The 20,223-nt window shown below is 28.5% G+C and overlaps 1 protein-coding gene across 2 annotated transcripts in view; it reads right to left on the bottom strand.

The window, feature by feature from the left end:
• Nucleotides 1-20,223, bottom strand: part of thw (chitin-binding domain protein thawb) — a 54,686-nt gene that overhangs the window by 21,971 nt on the left and 12,492 nt on the right. The window contains exons 1-2 of one of the 2 annotated variants that reach the window (XM_088195161.1): nt 17,235-17,290; nt 12,130-12,199 (exon numbers count right to left, since the gene is read on the bottom strand). In XM_088195161.1, the coding sequence (XP_088051287.1) occupies nt 12,130-12,178 (49 nt within the window). In that variant the 5' untranslated portion in view covers nt 12,179-12,199; nt 17,235-17,290. Of the gene's footprint in view, nt 1-12,129; nt 12,200-17,234; nt 17,291-20,223 lie in introns of those variants that run through there. The other variant, XM_088195160.1, reaches the window with a different exon arrangement.

Raw genomic sequence — 20,223 nt, 5'->3', positions numbered from 1 at the left:
CAAGGTTTGCTTCACAATTTATAATAATTTCTTTATTAACACAACACGTTTTTAACTACAATATTTCGTGTTAAGTCAAGATTCGATCAAAATCCATAGCACGCCATGTCTTTTGTACCGTTAAAGGTAAACAGTTCAAGTACAAATCGCACGCATTGCAAACTATTTCGCATTACGCGTAAAAACCATTGTTAACCTAAATATAATACACATACTAAAATCAACTAATTAATTTATCATATAAAGGCGGAACTATTAATTGTCAGCAATGTCGTTTAAAACCGAAAGCGGTAATCCTTGAATTTATTTATGTTATACAAATAAAAGCTAAAGGTTCTCGCCCTATATGATTAATGTAAAGTAGACGTTTAAATGGTGCATAGAGTGATAAATCGATCGTGTATGAATGTGAGTTAAAAACTGCCTTTGATGAACATATTGACCTATATACTACTCAAATAAAATTAAAACTGTGCCATTAAAAATTTGACCATCGCCATCAATCACTCTCCGTTCAATTATTATACTCAATACAAACGCTCGAAAATATCAATCGTTATATAAGCGAATAATAACCGTCTTGTGAGAATAATTGTTTCTTTTAATCAAGCAACGGTCCATCATCCGTTACGTATTATTATCCAACAGTAACTGTTATAACAATACGGATAAACGCGTAAAATGGTGGCTTCGCCTTTGATTTATTGGGCGTTTTAGCTCTAAGAGATGAAAAGGTATGGAATAAAAAAACATTGAAAGTGTGGGAAAAACAGTCGCCGGCCTTAGGGGTCCAGTGTCTCTGCGCATCTCGCCAAGGTCCCTAAGTTATCTTATAGGGAGCTGATCAAACGTTAACCGATCGGAACAATGGGTTGTCGACTTAACCACGGTTGATTACCGGCGATGAACGCTTGCGATTGGATATAATTTTGCATACAGCGGGAATCACGCAATTCGTTTAAGAAACGTGCAATTAATTAAAAGTGTTAGAATGCATACGCTTTTATGTGTTTCAATGACCGAAAGAGAATCACGGTTGAATAAATAATTAACATATACCTTTCACAATAAGCACGAAGTTCATATAAGGATAAGTATTAGAAATTGTATTTCAGTGATAATGCTGTGGCATTTTAAATGTGGTAAATAAAAAATACTATATGAAAAATTTTAAACTCCGCGGAATTTTATGAAAGATTCCGCAAAAAATATTTAAATTTGCAATAAAAACAGGTCAACAAAATCAACCAAGTCGACAAGTAGTATAGCATGCTACAACATGAGCAGTTGAATCTGAGGAGATAAGGAGCAGAAGATTGGGTTATAAAGCAATATTGCTACGCCAATTGAAAAAATACATACTATTATCATATACCATTGATTATTAAGAGTGAATAAAAAAACAACAAGTTACAGATTTTTAATTTGCGTATATACGGATTCTTTGAATTTTCTAGAAAGGTTCAACAAAAAAATATTCATAAATATTTTAGAGTAATCGAATCGAATTTTAACATTAAAAATACCAAATATATAAACCAGATAATCTAAAAAATAAAATATTTTTAAAAATGTTTTTCAATACGAGCAGTACGTATTGCGTTACTTTCTTTCCAACTGAGTCAATAATTCTTCTCGACCATCGATGATTATTCTTGCAGTAAAGACATCCTCCATACTGAGCTTCCTTGAGATCATGATGAAGCATGGGATGGGATTATTCAATTCTGCTTGGAGAATGTTTGCTCCTGAACAAGAACCGCCAATCAATGTAACTTTGTCCTTCAAGAAGAACATGGTATTGCAGGTGAATGTGGAGGAACATGCCTTGGAGCTGACCACCGAAAGACCAATAAATCTGCATCGCGAGCAACAGCAGGAGACTATAAAAGATATCTCGTCTGAGGAGGAGGAGAAAAAGGCTGAAAACACAACACTCCACATAAGATTAGGGATATTTGTAAAATGTGGAAAACTTTTGAATTGATTTTAGAGAAGCACCATCCTAGTAAGACTGTAGAAGTGTGAGCGATGAATATTTAATAATATGAATATGAATATTCACATTTTCGTCAAATCCTCAAAAAAGGCAGAAGCTTGTATCATTGGATAAGTTCCTATTTAAGTTTCACGAAAAGAAAAATATTTCATTGAATTATTAATAATAGACAGCAGTGACAGCGATATTAATAATTATTTTATAAAATATTTCAACAATAAAAAATATACGTGTATTTTGTATTAATCATTTTATATGAATATATTTAGGTTTTAGAACGAATTACCTTAAGTTTTTATTATTTATTATAAGGAAATTTTCGTTTAATATACTACTACGTTTCCGGAACAATTTTATTTTTTTGTGGCAAATAATATAATAAAGTAAAAAAATTTTCCACGTAACGTCAGCAGTTTCTGATGCTCTAATATGTTAGTAACTGTTTCATAAATAACAATTTTAAACACCTATAAACATTATTCATGGGGCTAAATGATCCTTATACAACACAAAGAGTTTGATTCTTAATTTTTTTGAATGCATTTACTAGTAAAACTGATCGTCTTACACTTCATGTACATCATTTCTGTACGATTTAAGTTCACGGCATTAATTTTAAAGTAGTTGTAGTATATTCATAAACAAAAACGCAGAGAAAAAAACGATCACTGAATGAATCACGTACTAAGCGAGATTGTGAATTTATAAGTACATTTTAAATACTGAAAGCATAAAGTTGCTGCAGATTTTTTGGAACATATACATATGTTTTGTCATATTATATGTACATATATAAAATAAAGTTAAAATTACATTATTAATATGAATAATATGTGTATGCAAATAATGAAAAAATACTCATTAAATATTCAATAATATTAAATGTTTAAACATAATTGATCAATGCTAAATATTATTTTATGTATATGTATTTAAGAAATAAAATAATTGTATCCCAATATCATACATTTATAATATTATAATAATTTAAACAAAGTATTATATATTGTAAATAAAGCTATTTTTTAGTTAAGATAAATTAGCCATAATTAATGCTGTGAATTTTATTGTTTTTTTTATAATATGTATCTATATGCAGAATAGTTATTAAAGAGCATGCTAAACTATTTTTTTTAAACGGGTTCTATCATACATGATTCATTGACAGTGAAAATCATGGTCACAATCGTACATTTTTTTCACATGAACTTCTTTGAAAGTGAATCGCCTTCAGATTCCTCCGGAACATTTTGTCGTCTCTTTATATGGCAAGCATACAACATTTTATCCTCAACCGCAAATTAGAGCAAAATCATGTTTTATTGTTTCTCGTATAAAAAATAATTGTAAATATCTCAACACACATTGCAATTACGATTTTAGAACAATTGCGTTTCAAAGTAATTAAAGCAATAAATGATTGTTTATTGTTAAAAAAAAACAATGCGAAAATTGATAGGCGTTATTAAGTTATGATATTTTCTTATTTTATACAACATATTACATTATTTTAATTTTGGCGTAAAAATATGTAAACAAACATTTCGTAATTTGTTTTGAGGTCAGTATCATACCGAAGTGATTCAACGGTCATCTTCGATGATAATAATTGGTTCGATCTCACTTAACGGGGTGAGCTGAAAAATTCTATTTAAATGTAAAGGCCGCTCTATAAGTAAGTGGATGGGAGACCTTGGGATGCTGGGTCCATTATTGGGTAACGCAAAAGACATTAGAATGACAGGTTAGAATGAAGTTCTCACGGTTTCAAGTCGTGCGATTGACCATCGTGAGTCAAACTATGAACCATTAGCCTATCATTCATCATGTCATCTCCGAAGATCGGGAAGCTAGATCTCGTTTAGATCGACGGTTATGAAAAATTGCACAAAATTTTCGGCATGCATGAAGTAACATATGAAGGCTCATTGTTTTACTAGTATATGAAATATTTCACTGCACAACAATTTTAATAGATTATTTATTATATGCTCTATATATTGATTGTATTGTAAGCTCTAAATATTAGAGCTCAACTAAAATTTATTTATTGTCAGTGATTAAACTTTGAATTGAATCTAACGTTTAATTTATTGTAATGGTATTTACGTTACGTTACGATACGTCAAATGCTTATCAAAACATGTTTTTCAGGATATTCTATTAGTCACTTACACGTGTCACTTAATTAAATATATGTCAAAAATGCATACAAGAAATACCGTTACTCAAAAATAAAGGTCAATAATATATCATTTAACATTTAAGTCCATTTCAAGCGATCCATTTAAACGAGTTTCCTTTTGTGACACAAGCGATCTATATATTTTACGCCCTACAACAACAGCGTTATACTTATTAATTTGTATACAGCTCAGATAAATTTACCCTGTCAATGTACTATTCATGGTTTCACGATATAAACGACGTAGGTAGCTTCCGAGCTAATCTTCGAGGTCTTCTCCTTTCACCCTGCCCTTCAACGAAAAACCAGTCATTTCGTCTCTCGTCAGGAACGCAAACGTAAATTGCAAACGCATTGCAAAATAGCTTTTTGCACATAATTGCTAGCATATTATTACTATTAAATCAATCGTCCCCAACCTCGCTCTAAAAAAGGCACAACAACAACTTTTCGGTCGATATGAGCGGATGTACTAAAAAAGTATTGCTCTTTGCTCTGGCATTTCGCTCGATAACAATCGTCGGTAATTTCGTTATTGCAATATGAACTCTGAGAAATTGATGGTTGTGTATCAATGTTAATAAAGTGATTAAATATATGTTACTTTAAACTTTAACTTGCAATTTCAGTAAAATTTATTTTAATTATATCTCCCATTACTATCATGGATTGCCCTTTTGATATAATCTAACTTGAAATATTTGTATAGAACTTTTTCGTAATATAATATATGAAATTATTTTATAGACGCTTAAATATTTTTAAGCAAATCTTCTGTTGTAACATGGCGTTAGCCCAATATGTTACAGCGAAGTAAACACAATCAACACCTAAACGTGAGACACCAGACTAGAATCAGTCTGTAAATAAGTGACATCTAAAATTGTTCTCATAAAATATGATTTCAGAAAATATATCGCAACGGTGGCTAATTTTTATATTTATTTATAGCATAGAAAATGTTAACTCGTACCTACTATTATTTATTCAAGAAATTATAATCGATGTTAAAAATATATAAAATTCCATTTTTGTTAAGAGGCCCGGAATCATTGTTTTCCCAGGGCCCAGGTTCGCTCTCGGCGGCCCTGATTATACCATCGGTATATCATGCTAGTTAATATGGTTAATAAACTAGTTATATTAACTAGCTACAGCCATAAATTGTTTAGTGGTTAATACGATTAAAATGTAATTTAGGATATCAAAAAGCGTCAAACGTAAACATGAAAAACTATGCATATGCTATACAAACCGAATTCTATAAATAAATTGAATTAAAATTATTTCTAATCTTACTATTTTCATAAATCCAATATATAATAATATATTATGTTATTTTCAAAGTAATAGTATAGAAAACTAGTGGTACACAGTAAACTATAGCTAAATGCCAGAAGACAAAAATCGGCTAAAAATAACAATATATAAATATATGGAACGCAATACGATTTAGCATAACCCTACTTAAAGACCCAGAGGACCAAGATCTATAAAAAATATGCAACGCAATACGATTTTTTTAGTCAATGGCAAAAATATTTTTATTTCTATATTATAGATAGTTTTAATATTTTAGATATTTAATTTTTAAACACCGTACCACAAAAAAATTAAATCGCTTTTAAAAAATTATTTACTAGCATTCTACTTACTTCTACTTACATTCTACATACTTCGCATTTTAGCAAAAACGACCTCGAAATACAAATTTATTTTCATTTCAATTCAGGAAATTAATAAGAATTTAACTTATTTTATGGCAAACAAATGTGCGTTCAGTGTGATTTAAAAGTATGAATCATCCTTTATATAGTCAAAATAAAATCATAAAAATGTTAAGTCCTTTATATTAGATATTTTTAACGGACTTTGATGTAGCAATTATGATGATTTGGAAAAAGTTTTCGTAATTTATCATATATAATATAATATATGAGAATTTTTTTATAAAACAATTAGAGTGAATCATATATATTAAAAATATATTTTGGATCATTGTATTATTTTTTAAATATAATACATAGAACAATATTATTCTATACAATTTAACTATAGGCATGAATTGATTTGTGTTATGTATGTTCTTAATTAAAATATAAATAGGACAATAAATTTAATTATATTTTTTATATCATAGATATATATATATTCTTATTAAATTTTAATTAAGCATCTAATAAAATAACATTAACAAAAGTTGCACAAATCACTGCTATAAATGATTTATAATAGTTTAGTATTGTGCAATAATATACACACAATAAAAAATAAACTTTCGAACACGTTTCCTTGAAAAAATAACAATTTCTCTTTTCAGTGAAACTTGATAACTAGTAGGAATTAACCTGTGACAGTACATGCATATGTACGTAAAGGTTGCTAGCTCTGCAAAGTCATACATACACACAATCGTTAAAGCATCGTAATATAATAATAAACAATACCACCAGCAAAGTCCAGAACTTTGGAGAAACTTTGACATTCACGCCAGAGTCGATAACGAAGCCAGAGGGCTTTCACGAAAGAGCCTAATCAACAAATTGCAAACAAAAACAAAAACGTAATGTCTCATTCTTCTTATGTGTTGCGACAAAGACAATTATTAAGTGAATCGCGTGTTTTGTGAAAAAGACGAACGCAATCAGTCTTTAAGGCACATCTTCCCTGAGTGAAGTGCATTACGGCCAAGTCACACACTGGTATTGAACGACAAAAAAGCGATGAAAATGGGTCATGTTTTAAAAAGAAAGAACGCGTTTCACGTCTCATTCGTTATTTTTACGCTTTGTTTATTGTGTGTCAAACGAGCGGCAATATGTCATGAGCCTTAAAAATTTTAATGTTTGAATATGCGGCGAGTGAAAGAATTAAAATAAATCATTTACTATCAATGATCTTGCCGAAAATATTTTTAGTCAAATAGAATAAATTTAAATTAAACTGAAAATATATTTTCCTTGCATTCTATATATTGATAAATTATTTAGATAGTTTTTTCCACTCTTTTTTACAAGGAAACGTTATTTGAAGTTTGGTGGTAACAGTGTGTATTTTTAATAGTCGTATCACCAATCACTCATTTTTATATTGTTTGTGCTTATAACTTTGAATAAATTTAAAATAGGAAAAAATAAATAAATTATTGATCACCACTAAACTCATATTAAAAATTTGAAAAATCGTTTTGATTTTATATTAAGAAGTATCTAAAGCTATGATTTATGAATTATTTACGAAAAAATATTTTATGCCAAAGAAGAGATTGACATCAGATTTTTTTTATATAATATAATTTATTTAATATACCACAACATATCAATATATACAATACATGTTACTAGTTTATACTGTTTTGTTATTATATAATATATAACATAATCAAAAATAAGAATATAAATTAAAACGTTGGTGGTTATAATTTATTGGAAAAATTTTAAGAACCTTTCTCTATTTAAGTGAAAGAAAAAAGAAAAAAACTGTGCATTAAGAGATAAGTTCATTTAGCTAAAGATTTACAACCATTTATATATGGTATTCAATCTCTTAAGTAATATGTGCTTTATATTTTTAATTTTGGTTTTAATCGTAATTTTTAGTTTTGGGATATCGTCTGTATACAAGACAAAGAGAAAAGGCCCAAATAAACTTTCCTGAGGAACTCCAACTGGAATTTTACGCGTTCTGGAGTGCTCATAATTTAGTAAAGCAGCATAGATTCTACTTTTCAGGTATGAGCGTATTACGTAAAGCAGATAGTCGGGGGGTTTTATTTGTCTAGTTTGTGAATTAAACCATACAGTTTCACAATCTTTTTCTATATTTAACATTAAATGGCTCGCATTATTATTATTTAAATTAGCGCATTTTAGCTTCGGCAAACTATTAGGTTGAATAATTATTGAGTGATTTTTGTGAAAGCCGAACTGTTCATTAATAATTTTATTTCACAAAGATTCTTCAAAAGATATAATGATTATTTTTTTAAATAATTTTCTAAATTACGATAATAAACTAATGGGGCGGCAACTAATCGGTTTTATTTATTTTATTTTATTAATTAATTTAGCTTAATATATTTCATTTTTACACTAAACAAATTTTGACTAAACATACGTATAATATGTAACAAACAGAAAATAAAAAAAGACTTTATTTCTTAATGCACGAATGTTTTTTTATTCCATTTAGAAAACCTCATTACAGTTTTATTTTTGCGAATTAAACTGGCCATACTCATTTTTTTACTTAACTATCCTTAATTTTTTTCTATTTCAAGTATTAAATCTATGTACATCTTTATTTTTTAATGAATATTAAACTTAATAAAATACTCTGGTAACATATTATTTTCTAACTTATATATAAATACTAAAACATTTATTTTTAATATAGAATTTTAAATCGTTGAAAAATACCTAATAACATTGGAATTAAACAACTCTTTGACAGTCTTACATTATGAGTACGTTGAAAAATATTTATTCAAAGTACTGGGGTATTCTAATGATATTATAAATTAGTCATAAAATAAAATGATTAGAAATTTCTTAATGAATATTTCTCGTTTTTACTTGTAGGTTAAAAATATATATTATAGTTTTGCTTTTTATTATTTTTTTTATATCTACTTGACTGACTTTTAATCAAACTGCGATATACCATATACATATAAGAGACTGCTTTACTTTTGCTTTAATGAGCTCTGCTACTGCAGCATCAATCTGGGAGTTAAATTGCCACACAATATATGTGATATCAAGTATTGTATACGAAATAATTACCAAAAATGCGGTAACCGCGAGAAAGTCACGACTAAAGTATTACGCTACATTTTTTGTTCTTCCTCATGACATCTTCTTTTTGAAAGTAAACACTAGGTGAAAAAATGACCTCGTCAACCCCAGCGAGTAACCATTTCGCCTCTGCGATTGTCTTTCTCTGTTACTAGACGGTCATTTATTACGCGAACGTGACATATCAATCGTAAACATCATGAGTGGTACGTAATTCGAGTTTACAATCGTATAATTTCCGACTTGCGTCGTACGCCCAAAATTTGCGTCTCGTGAGAGCATCAAGCCGGAAACAATAAAATGCCATCCGCGTAAACAATGTTACTCGACATGGTAATAAAATATTATGCAAGTATTATAAATCTGGTATTGCATAGCTTTCTTAGAGATATGGTTTCTATAAATAATTTCCCAGTTTAGGTATAACTACATATAAATATAACAACTCAAATCATTATTATTCTACAATAATATTTAATTCATGAAGCAAATTAAGCATTCAATAAAATAAATTATTTTAAATTAGCACTGCAATAAAATATATTTATTACTACTTTAATATTGACCTATATTCAAATAGTAGTTTTTAATACCAGAAATTTTGAAATGTTCAAAGCTTTTTTTTATCTATTACTGATTTTTTTATTTACAATCTGTCAGTACTATAACGATATTAAGTAAACTTTTTGAAATAGAAAAAATAGTCATGAAAATACATAACCCAATAGTAATTCAGTTATTTTAATCTTCTGGCAGATCTACTGGCTTAAGTCTTCATAGTCTTTGTCTTTCAACATTGGTCAGTAGTCTTTCTATGGTACATCATACTAAAATCCATTATTGTTTATTTGATTGTTTTTTTATTTAAATCATTGTGTAGCATTTTGTTTTGAATGTACTAAGGGACACTTGTGATTGATTGAAATCTTTAAATTAAGTTGGAGTTTTTAGCTGTACCCCAAAGTCCGGGTCGATTTTAGTATTATTTTGTAAATCAACAATTTATTATTTAGTGATAATTTGTATCCTCAGCCAAGGAGCCACTGCGTTTTTCTAAATTTTAAGCCTAGATGTTTTCGCTGCATAGCTAGTCTAGCTACATCCTCTGATATTTCACTTTTCTCTTGATCTTTATGATACTTATCAGATCATTAAGTTTAACTGATGAGTATGTTTCTCTTTACATTGTGAATATTATTTGTATACAATTTGCTTAATTTACTTTATTTCTCCATGTTTTAAGCCAATTATTGATTTTGTTTATCCTTTTATACAGACATTGTTATACAGCTGCATATTATTAATATGCAGCGAGGATCACTGTGTCATCCGCGAATGTAGAAACGGTGGTGTCCTAGACGTTGAAATATCTGCATCATTGGACCAACTCTTGTGGAACTCCGGCATTTATTTCGCAGAGCGATGATGACTTTGATGATTGACAAAGAATAATATTTATTTTAGGTGCGACTTCAAGATTGTATAATAGGCGGGTGGAAGGTTTTTTTTATTTTTTAGAGAAGGCCATCATGCCACACCTTATCGAATGCCTAAGAGACATCAAGAAGTATTATTTTTTTCTTATTTTTATTATCTATGTACTTCTTCGACAGTGTCATATTGCTGTTCCAATTTTCTTTTCGCCCAATATATGTTCTAGTCTTTTCAAGAAAAAAATACTTTTGATAAGATCAGCAAAAGACTAATTGCTTTATCCAAGGGATTTTTCTTTGAGCAACTTTCCATTGTAATGTAAAATATTCCAATCTACTTATGGCATTATAAATGTACATATTCTTTTAAGATCTTTCAAAAGATTTAATCATAACTGGAAGCTTTTTCCGTATTTGTCTTCGTCTCGATAATATACAGATTGTTTAATAAAAACATGCATTTAATGCAGCGTCTCCAGAAAGTCATATGCAATATTAGCTGAAGCCTCAGTAGAAAAGGGATTAAAAACTTGAGCCAGACTGATTTTTCTTGATTGCTACAAACCCTTTTTTTTGTTTTGTTGTAGAATGTTCTAAACTTATCTTTAGAAAATTCAGTATATAATTTAGGAAAATGTAATAAAAATAGATTACAACAAAGTTAAACGATTTTTTTGCTATAACTACTTTGCTTATTTCTAAAAATGAATCAGTGTTCAATTTTAAATGTACTCTGTTATGTTTTAATAAAATTTTTGCCGTATAAAAACTTTAACATTTGTGATTGTTCAATTGATAATAGTTTAAAAAATCATATTGGATTATTGTGCCACAGTTCATATAAAATGTTGGCAAACACTGATCTAAAACGACTTAAAATCAGTAAGTATTTGCATTAATTTGTAAATGTAACATTGCACAAAGTTCTAAATGTGAAATTTGATGGTGAGTAACATAAAAAAATGTTAATGCTATTTTTATAATAAAAACACATAGCAAGTTGTTAAGCGACCTTCGCGAATATGGGAGCGTGAGAACGTCTAACTCACAAAATCTAAATTCATTCTCATTTGATAACAATAACTGTAAAAATTTTGAATATTTTGCAACGAAATTTCTCAATAGATCAACAACAAGAAAAAAGACAAAACGCCGAAAAGATTCGATCGAGTGTAATAATGCAATTATGACCCAATGTCGAAGCATTATATATTGTGTGTGGAGATCAAACGTTGATTCTGGCATTTTATAACAAGTCCAATTATGACGGGTCACGAAAGAACTGATTCGGCCCATTTCATTAGTACATACCGATTCGGACGGTTTATTAAAAAGAGATTACCGATAATTACGAAGTACTGCGAAGACAAGCGTGTGACAAACAAAAATATTACCAAACGAAAGAAAATTATGGTAAAAGTGAAACGCGAATAGAGAACAAAACGACACGAATCGTACGTTATTAACCTATTTGTAGGAGATTGCAAAATATGCGCGTTATCGGCGCAGCATCTCGATCTCTTAAATGAGGCAAATATTTTTAGTTACATAAAAAAATATTCGATCAATCAAACATCACTAACAATTGGCGACCTCTGAACTGAAAGATCGTGGACGGAGCAAGTTCACTGTTGGAACTTTCTTTAACCTCTCTCTCTCTCTACATTATTATTATGCATGTTATACTATGTATTATAATGAAATATCATAACTCACCGATAATAGCTTTCATGATCATAATTGAGAAATGCCCTCTCGCACCCATTGCGTCCTTTGATGGTTGAATCTGAAAATAAATATTAATAAATGTTATTTTTTTTTTAAAAAAAAGGAGAAATCTGTTTGCATATTTTGAAACATTAAATCTGAAATCTGTATGTCAATAAGAACATCTATAGAAAGCAAAAGCCGCAGCTAATTCCAGCATAGAATTGTATCATAAATAGAACGCTAGACAATAATTTTGTCCCCGGAAAAATTCCGTATTATGTACGAATACGTAACAAATATAACAATTTCCATATCGACACATTTTTACATAAAGAATAAATCATTATTTGCATTGAACGTCATTCAAAACGTAAAAAATAAAATTTGCACCTAAATAGTACATTAGACATCGACGCGCTTATAGCTGCAAACCCAAAGAGTTTACATCTAAATATCATAATACATATAATTCTCAATAACATGTCTCACAAATGTAATGTTTATTTAACGATTATGCATTTTAACAATAAATATCACATAGATTTTTTTTATCTCACAAAACAAAACGACTATCAAAACTTTATATCATGATATATTTTATAAAACATTGCTTTGAATAAAAAAAAGTACAATTTATTGTGTAAATGTAAGTGTTCTATTTTAAATACATATAAACTTAAATTGAATCATCATCTAAGCAATAAAATCTAATGATTAATGGATACTAAAATATATAATTATTGACATTGCATAAAAAATGCAGCCAGTGATTAAGATGCGGCAGTTACATTATTTTTTTATTTAATTGTATTATATTTAAATCATGTTCGGAAATTTATTTAATATAAATTCGTTGAAATGTTTCACTATGCTAAATTATTCAGATAAGGACAACGTAAATCTTAATTTATTTTATAAAACGTTTAAAAAAATTAAATTGTTAAAACTTTTCTGTAAAATTTTAGAACTTATTTTTCGATATTTTAATAAAAAATATTTTTATGACTCAATATTTTGATTATAATATCAGAAAGATAAAAATAGCTAGTTTATATTTTTGGTGAAAAACATATGTGGTTAAATACTGATTTTCTATCGCGTTTTAAAACCATTAGTAGCGTATTTTACAGCACTCTGACTTTATAGTGTTAGTTTTATTTTACAACAAATATATCTATGAAACACATACCTACAGTAATGCGATCTACAATGCTCCTCTCTAATTTCAACACATCCAGTATCATGATTCGTTACGAGAACACCTCCGTTGTTAATATTTCATAGCTTTAAACCGCAGAAATTCGCTAAGTAAACGCAACGACACTATGAACTTAAAAAAGTGTTACAATCGAAAAAATACGGCCCGACAACCGAGTTTGGTATTTAAAATTAGCCAAAATGTCACTCGAACGCTGTCGCTTCGGGTGGCATACTAAAATAAGCTGTTAAAATTATGAGCCGTTTCCAAATTAAAATTCTTGATCTAATTAACGACAGTGGGTAATTTATACCGCGAGCGAAATGTGCGTAAATATTTCGCAATGTTACCTTTAATCGTTTGAACAATTGACATGACAGTTGGGCAATTGACTATTATTTATGTGTGAATATTGCGACGGGGAAATTTCTTTTGTTCTTATCTCATGTACGCGGCAAAAATTTTACGACTACTTTTTTTTACGAAATTATATACTAAACGTAGATTATTTTTTTGTTGCATATAAAGAAATTATTACATAAAATGATAAGCTATTATGCAAGTGTTACAGTTTCAACCACCAAACTTTACAAAATTATGATATTTTAGCTATTTTATGTTAAAAATGCACCCCCTTTTATTCACATTTAATAAAGTTAAAGTTTTTACAAAAACTACAAAATAACTTTTTCTGATTTAAAAAATCACTCATGCCACTAAATTATATCTCATATATTAAAAAATAGAAATGTGTAATCCACTGTTAAAAACCTTATCAATATTATAGTTAAAATCTAATTAAAATTTATCACCTACCTTTTAAGATAAAATATGTAATTAAAGCTTTGATACCCATAGAAAATAAAACAATACCATGCTCAATGCTTAATAATACACTGAACGAACAATTACACATTAACAACTTTTACGCCCAATATAATTGAAATTCATAAAACCACCATTAAGGTCAATTATTAAGTTCAACGTCTATATAACAAACTTTTCCCACACACATGTGCAACATCACTTATCTCCACATTGTTCCTGTGTATGAGTGTGTTCGTTGATGATAAATTGATTATCAAAACGAGCTCGCCGTCATAATGAATTTCGCCACAGTTTTGCAATATTTGGAGCGGATTTTTTCCTCATTTTTCAAGTGAATAATCAACAATGGACTCCCCGTTTTGAAACGTCCAAATGTCATTGAAACGTAAAACTCTCATTGTTTTTTTGTGAATTATTGTAACATTTTTCACAAGCTGGAGGATTCTAAATCGGACCCCGCAAAACTATTGCAACAGTTAACTATAACTATATCTATAAACAAATAAATTGCATACATAAGTTTGCATGTAAATAAGAGATTATGAAGTCTCTTATATAGATTGCGCAAATTGTGCATTACACTTTCTACTAAATTGATTATTAATGATAGTGAATTCTCTTGGACGTTTAGATTAAAATTGAAACCGATTTTAAATAAGTTAATAAAACCATACATGGGTATTTTATAATTGAGTTGTTTAAATGGATTTTTTAACAGTGCCTAAAAATTATAAATACATATTATTTAACTTTACAAATACATATTCACAAATTTTAATTTATTTTTTATATAAAATACTTTTTAAACATATATTTTATATTCCCCACAATATCACATCAATTAAAATATATTGAGAACTACTCATAAAAACTAGTTCCAATTGTGCCCTATATTTTTGTTTAATTAGGTAATATAATAAACAATTTTTCAAGGTTTTTCTTAAAATTAGGTAACCCCGAAATAATTTCATTTAATTTTAATTTTAGCAATAAGATTGCTTTGGTCATTGGCATCTAAGTGTGTATTTTGTAATACCTGTATTTGTTCACATCTGTAGTCCACATTCTGATATTTTAAAAAAAAATTGGGCTCCAAAATTTACGATAGCATATTTGATGATGTGATGATAATATGATTATGAATCTCTTTAAAAAAATTGTTAACTACGGCCACTAAAAATATGCAAGTTTTTCGATGTCCGTTAATTTCAAGAAAGGCTTAAAAAAATTAATAGAAAATTTAGATACCAAAAATGGTTCTGGATGTGGGAGACAAGCAAAAATAGATGATTATATCCTGGGTGCAGAAATGGATGCAAATCCTACTCAAGCTCTTCATTAGCTTGCCAATAAACTAAACCTGTCCGATTTTAAAGTGCATAGACACATAAAAATGATTATGTAGGCTTGGAGACAATATGTTTGGGCTCCACATGAATTGGGAGTAAAAAAAAGCCTGCACTTACCAACAGAAATCGAATAGTTCTACAACACAACAAAACATACCAATGTAGTGAAATTGACTCTATAACATCAAGGGCGAATTACATCGATTATTTATTTCGATCGATGCAAAACTTCCTAGGATGTGTAAAGGGGTCTATTGGAATATTTTTCATTAAAGCCTACACTATTTAATGCAAATAAAATTAAAAAATATACCGAGAAGGTCATATCTTTTAAAATAATTATATTTTACATCATCAAAATAAAGTGATTTTTCTGCTTCAAAAAAAATTACATTCTTTTTGGGATATAAAATTTAATATTAAATGTAATATTACTATTGCCATTTAGTCGGATTGTATTACGAGCAATTACTTTAACAGTTATATGTATCAAAAATAGCAATTGTAACCAAAAACTAATGTATAGCAACAAACTACAATTATCACTTCAAAATGCATTTTTAAGAACACTGAACTATTTTTATAGAGAAAGTTCACTTTTATACTTTAAATATTGTTTTTCACATGTAAATTAAAATGTTTTTGACATTTTACGGTTTTTTTTACATGTCATTAATTTTAGCATTTAATGTCTCAGTTTTTGCTGTTATTGTTTATTAAAACTATTACTTTTATAAAATACTTTTATATATTTTTACCGTGTATCAAATTTATTACTTAGTAAATTCTTCAATAAATTTAATATTTGTATTTCTAATCTTTATAATCTAAAATTTTTCTTTATATATAAAAAAATTATCTTTAATAAAATTGAAAAAATATTACAATTTTATATGCAAAAAATCTCTACAAATATTGCCTTATATTTTTTAGTTAAAGTTTAAAAGTTAAAAAGCAAAAGAACGATATTAGTTAGCCCAGTTATTTAAAAATGCATTTAAAAATATCACAGTTTCAACATTTATTATAACCATGTATGATTTTGTAAAAGCGACTACAACAAAAAACTGTATAAACAATAACAGAGACCTACTCTCTACATCCCAATACAGACAAGACATTAACACTTCTACAAAAATAGTAAATATTGAGATTATTATATTAGTAGTGTTGTAAACATATGTTTAACTATCAATTATTTTAGTGTTTTCGTAATAGTTAAATAAGATTATAATCTTATATTACAATTTAAATTCATTATAATCCTAACTTGATTTTTGTTATTATGTTTTAATATCAAAAATATTTTTTATATAAAATTACAATGATCGATCCAACTTTCGTTTGAATGAACAAAATTCTTTTAAAAATTAAATTTTCATATTGTTTAATATAAAAGAAGTTATTGTACGTCTGTCGGTCGAGACCTATTCACGAGTGAAACTCTCCTCTTCTTTGATTCCATCTTCTTCCGCTTGCATTTCTGAATGTCACGGACAATCGACGACCATTATTGAACGTTCGAAAATTACAAATATTCTACTTGAACCGCGAATTCGACCCACAATGGTCGCATTTGTATGGTAATGAAAATAAATGGAAAGAAGTGATGTTTCTAGTCGATACAAAAAACCGTCACGAATTTTTAATATACTATTTAATTATTTTATGACATTTTATTATATTGCTAAAAAAACTTTTCTGACTAATTAAAAACTATAATTTGGATCACTGACCTTTTATAAGCACTAAAACTGATCCTGTGTGTCGTCAATATTGCGACCACGCAAAACGAGACAAGCTTCCATAATAATCTGCCTCAACGTTAATACACTCATATATATAACATGTGTATAATAAATTTGTAGTTGAATAATATTTATAGCGTCTCGTGTATTTACCGATTGTGAATAACGTGAACTTAAAAGTCAAGGCAGTATTTAACCTGTTTCGCGTTGCGAAACTAGTTCACATTTTGTGACCGAAAGGCAAATATGTCTCAAACAAAAATATATGAATCACTCGGAAGTAGTATAGGTACATTAATTAAATTTAATACATAAAATTAGCGGTGAATTCTTACAAAGAAGATTCTACCATCTTCATATAGGTATATATTATAATAAATTTAAGAAATATGACTAATCCGTAAAGAATCGATACAGTGGGATGAAAGCGAAGGCTAACAAGATACTGAGTTTTAAATATTCAACTCATTCTAAAACAACAAAATTCATTATAGACTATTTATGCACTTCGGCGCAAATAAATCTTACGCTCTTACATAAGCGATTAATCATTAAGGCGTTTTACGTTGGTTAATCCATTTAAAACAATTCGCATAATTCAGATAGTCTTACATTATATAATATAATAGGCCTCGTTTACTACTTATATATACCTCTCATTATATAAATCACATTGTTGGAATTTAATCGCGGATCAAAAAATTAATCTCTCAACAATGCGATCGGACTTCTTCTCTCATTCACAAAAACGCGACCTGATCCCATGACACTTATATTATTTTATTGTACATAGGTATTTAAAATTACATAAGCTAACATCATAAATAATGGCTTTCTTCTCACACTCATTATAAATTAGATTATGAAATAATTAAATTAAATTATCCTCTGAAACTAATTAGACATTAAATACTTCGATATGGATCATATTTTTTGCTATGTTTTTTTTATTAGTCGTACTTGTAGCTTCTTATTTTTTAATTATGTTACGAAATTGCACTTAACGAATTGGAAGTAAAAATCGTGATAAATGCTAAATCAATTCTGAATATGCAATACGAAGATGCTTATGTACATATTCATGTAATTACTTTTTTATCGTAGATATAAAGTGATCTATTTAAGTATTATATATGTATGTACAAATAATGATAAATATTTTAAATTGACATTGCTATTTTTGTATAATTGAACTGTACAATAAAAAATTTTCCCCAAAGATAAGATACTCTTGTTTTGTCTTACACAGTCTCGTATTTTTATATCGTTAATTTTATTATTAAAACATTCTAAAAAAATTAAAATTATTTTTTATAAGCATCTAATATTTTTATTTTTGGCACCTATTCCACATTTTAGTATTTTGAAAAAAAAAATTTAAAAACCGATGTATTTTTAAGGTTTGTAAAATCTTTTATACATGTTTAGTATTTAAATATTAGAAGTATTGAACTTTATTTTTAATGCAAATTGTTATTGACAGTTTTTTATTTCGTCAATACTGACAGACATTACTGCAATTTAAAAAATCTAGTATGTAAATAAGATATTATGCTGTTAGACATAAGATATATGATGTTATATTATATACATATATAGACGAAAAAATCGTGTAAATGAGAGCAAAGTTCACTGCGTTTAGAAAGTGACGAGTCCGCGAGCGGTAACGTCTCAAACGGTCAGAGGACGCAAACCATTTATCTTTAACCTCAAATCGAACATATCAAGTCCTTAAATTATATAAAATACACACCAACATACTACGTTGCGATTACAACGTAACCGCATTTTAAATTGCACAACGTATCGTGGAAAAGGTTGTGCGAGAATAGTTTAAACCCCATTGTGTATTTACAGGGAACGCGCGCCGACAGTGTGAATCACTGCCGATTTATATTTATTTTATATACATTTTAATACATGGATCAGCGTATGAGAACAATATTTTTGTTTGTATTACTTTCTATCCGGGATGTTGCATTTTTTTATTGACCTTTCGACACGAGCGTGAATGAATTTGGAGCTAAATTACACACTATAAAAAGTTTGATGAATTGGAGCGATTTTTAGCGCTGACAACGTTGACGACCCCTGTTATTTTGCCTGTCAAAAGAATCCGGAGAAATGTTGAAAGTGATTTGAATTTCTTATTTCCCACGATGCATCTCACAATGCAGCGCAAAAAATTCAATACACATATTATATATCATACTTTTTTTCGTGATATGCCACACATTATATGCAGATACATAATTTAAAATCATATTGCATGAGGTTCGTATTAAAATTTAGTTGTATATTTTATAACATTATAAATAGAATCAATTGTTTCCTTATTGTATAAAACATTTTTAAGTAGAAAGTTAATCATAAAATCGTGGATAATAAACAAAATCAGTCAGCGACCTTCTCGTTCGACCTTTCCAAAAGCATCGAGATGGGAATCGATTGCAAAATCGCAAAAGCAATCAATCCATCAAAGAGTACAAATAAATAGAAGAAAAAACACAATGGTCTCACACGTGGATGTTAGCAATTTTCACCGGATTTTCGCAATAAAAGCGATCGGGCGTTTGTATGGAAAATAATGCAAATGGCTGTCGATACAGATGTAAATGCAAATTTATCTTAGATTAACGTAATCCAATGGTAAGTGCAGTGGTAATGGCCCAATTCCGTATTGAACCAGAACAGTGTATAATACCTGCTGTTAAATTCTAACGTAATATTCTTTTTCTACTTCATAATAAATTAAGACATAGTGTTTTTGGTACCTTAAATTTTTTAGTGTTATTTGTGTACTCAAGAATCACATAAATCAATGAATTAATTGTGATTCTACAAACTACAAATTTATATACTAATGTGTATACTAGATTCAATATCAGATCACATAAAAATTTGAAATTTTATAGTTGAAAATAGTACAGTTGACCTAAAATGCCATGTACAAATGTCACGTTGCTACTGTTCACCG

The sequence above is a fragment of the Plectrocnemia conspersa genome, unplaced genomic scaffold (assembly GCF_051122295.1).
Source record: "Plectrocnemia conspersa isolate PC_06_02 unplaced genomic scaffold, ASM5112229v1 ptg000010l, whole genome shotgun sequence".
Lineage (NCBI taxonomy): Eukaryota > Metazoa > Arthropoda > Insecta > Trichoptera > Polycentropodidae > Plectrocnemia > Plectrocnemia conspersa.
The sequence above is the reverse complement of the archived record's forward strand: the minus strand, read 5'-3'. Positions and strand labels throughout refer to the sequence as shown.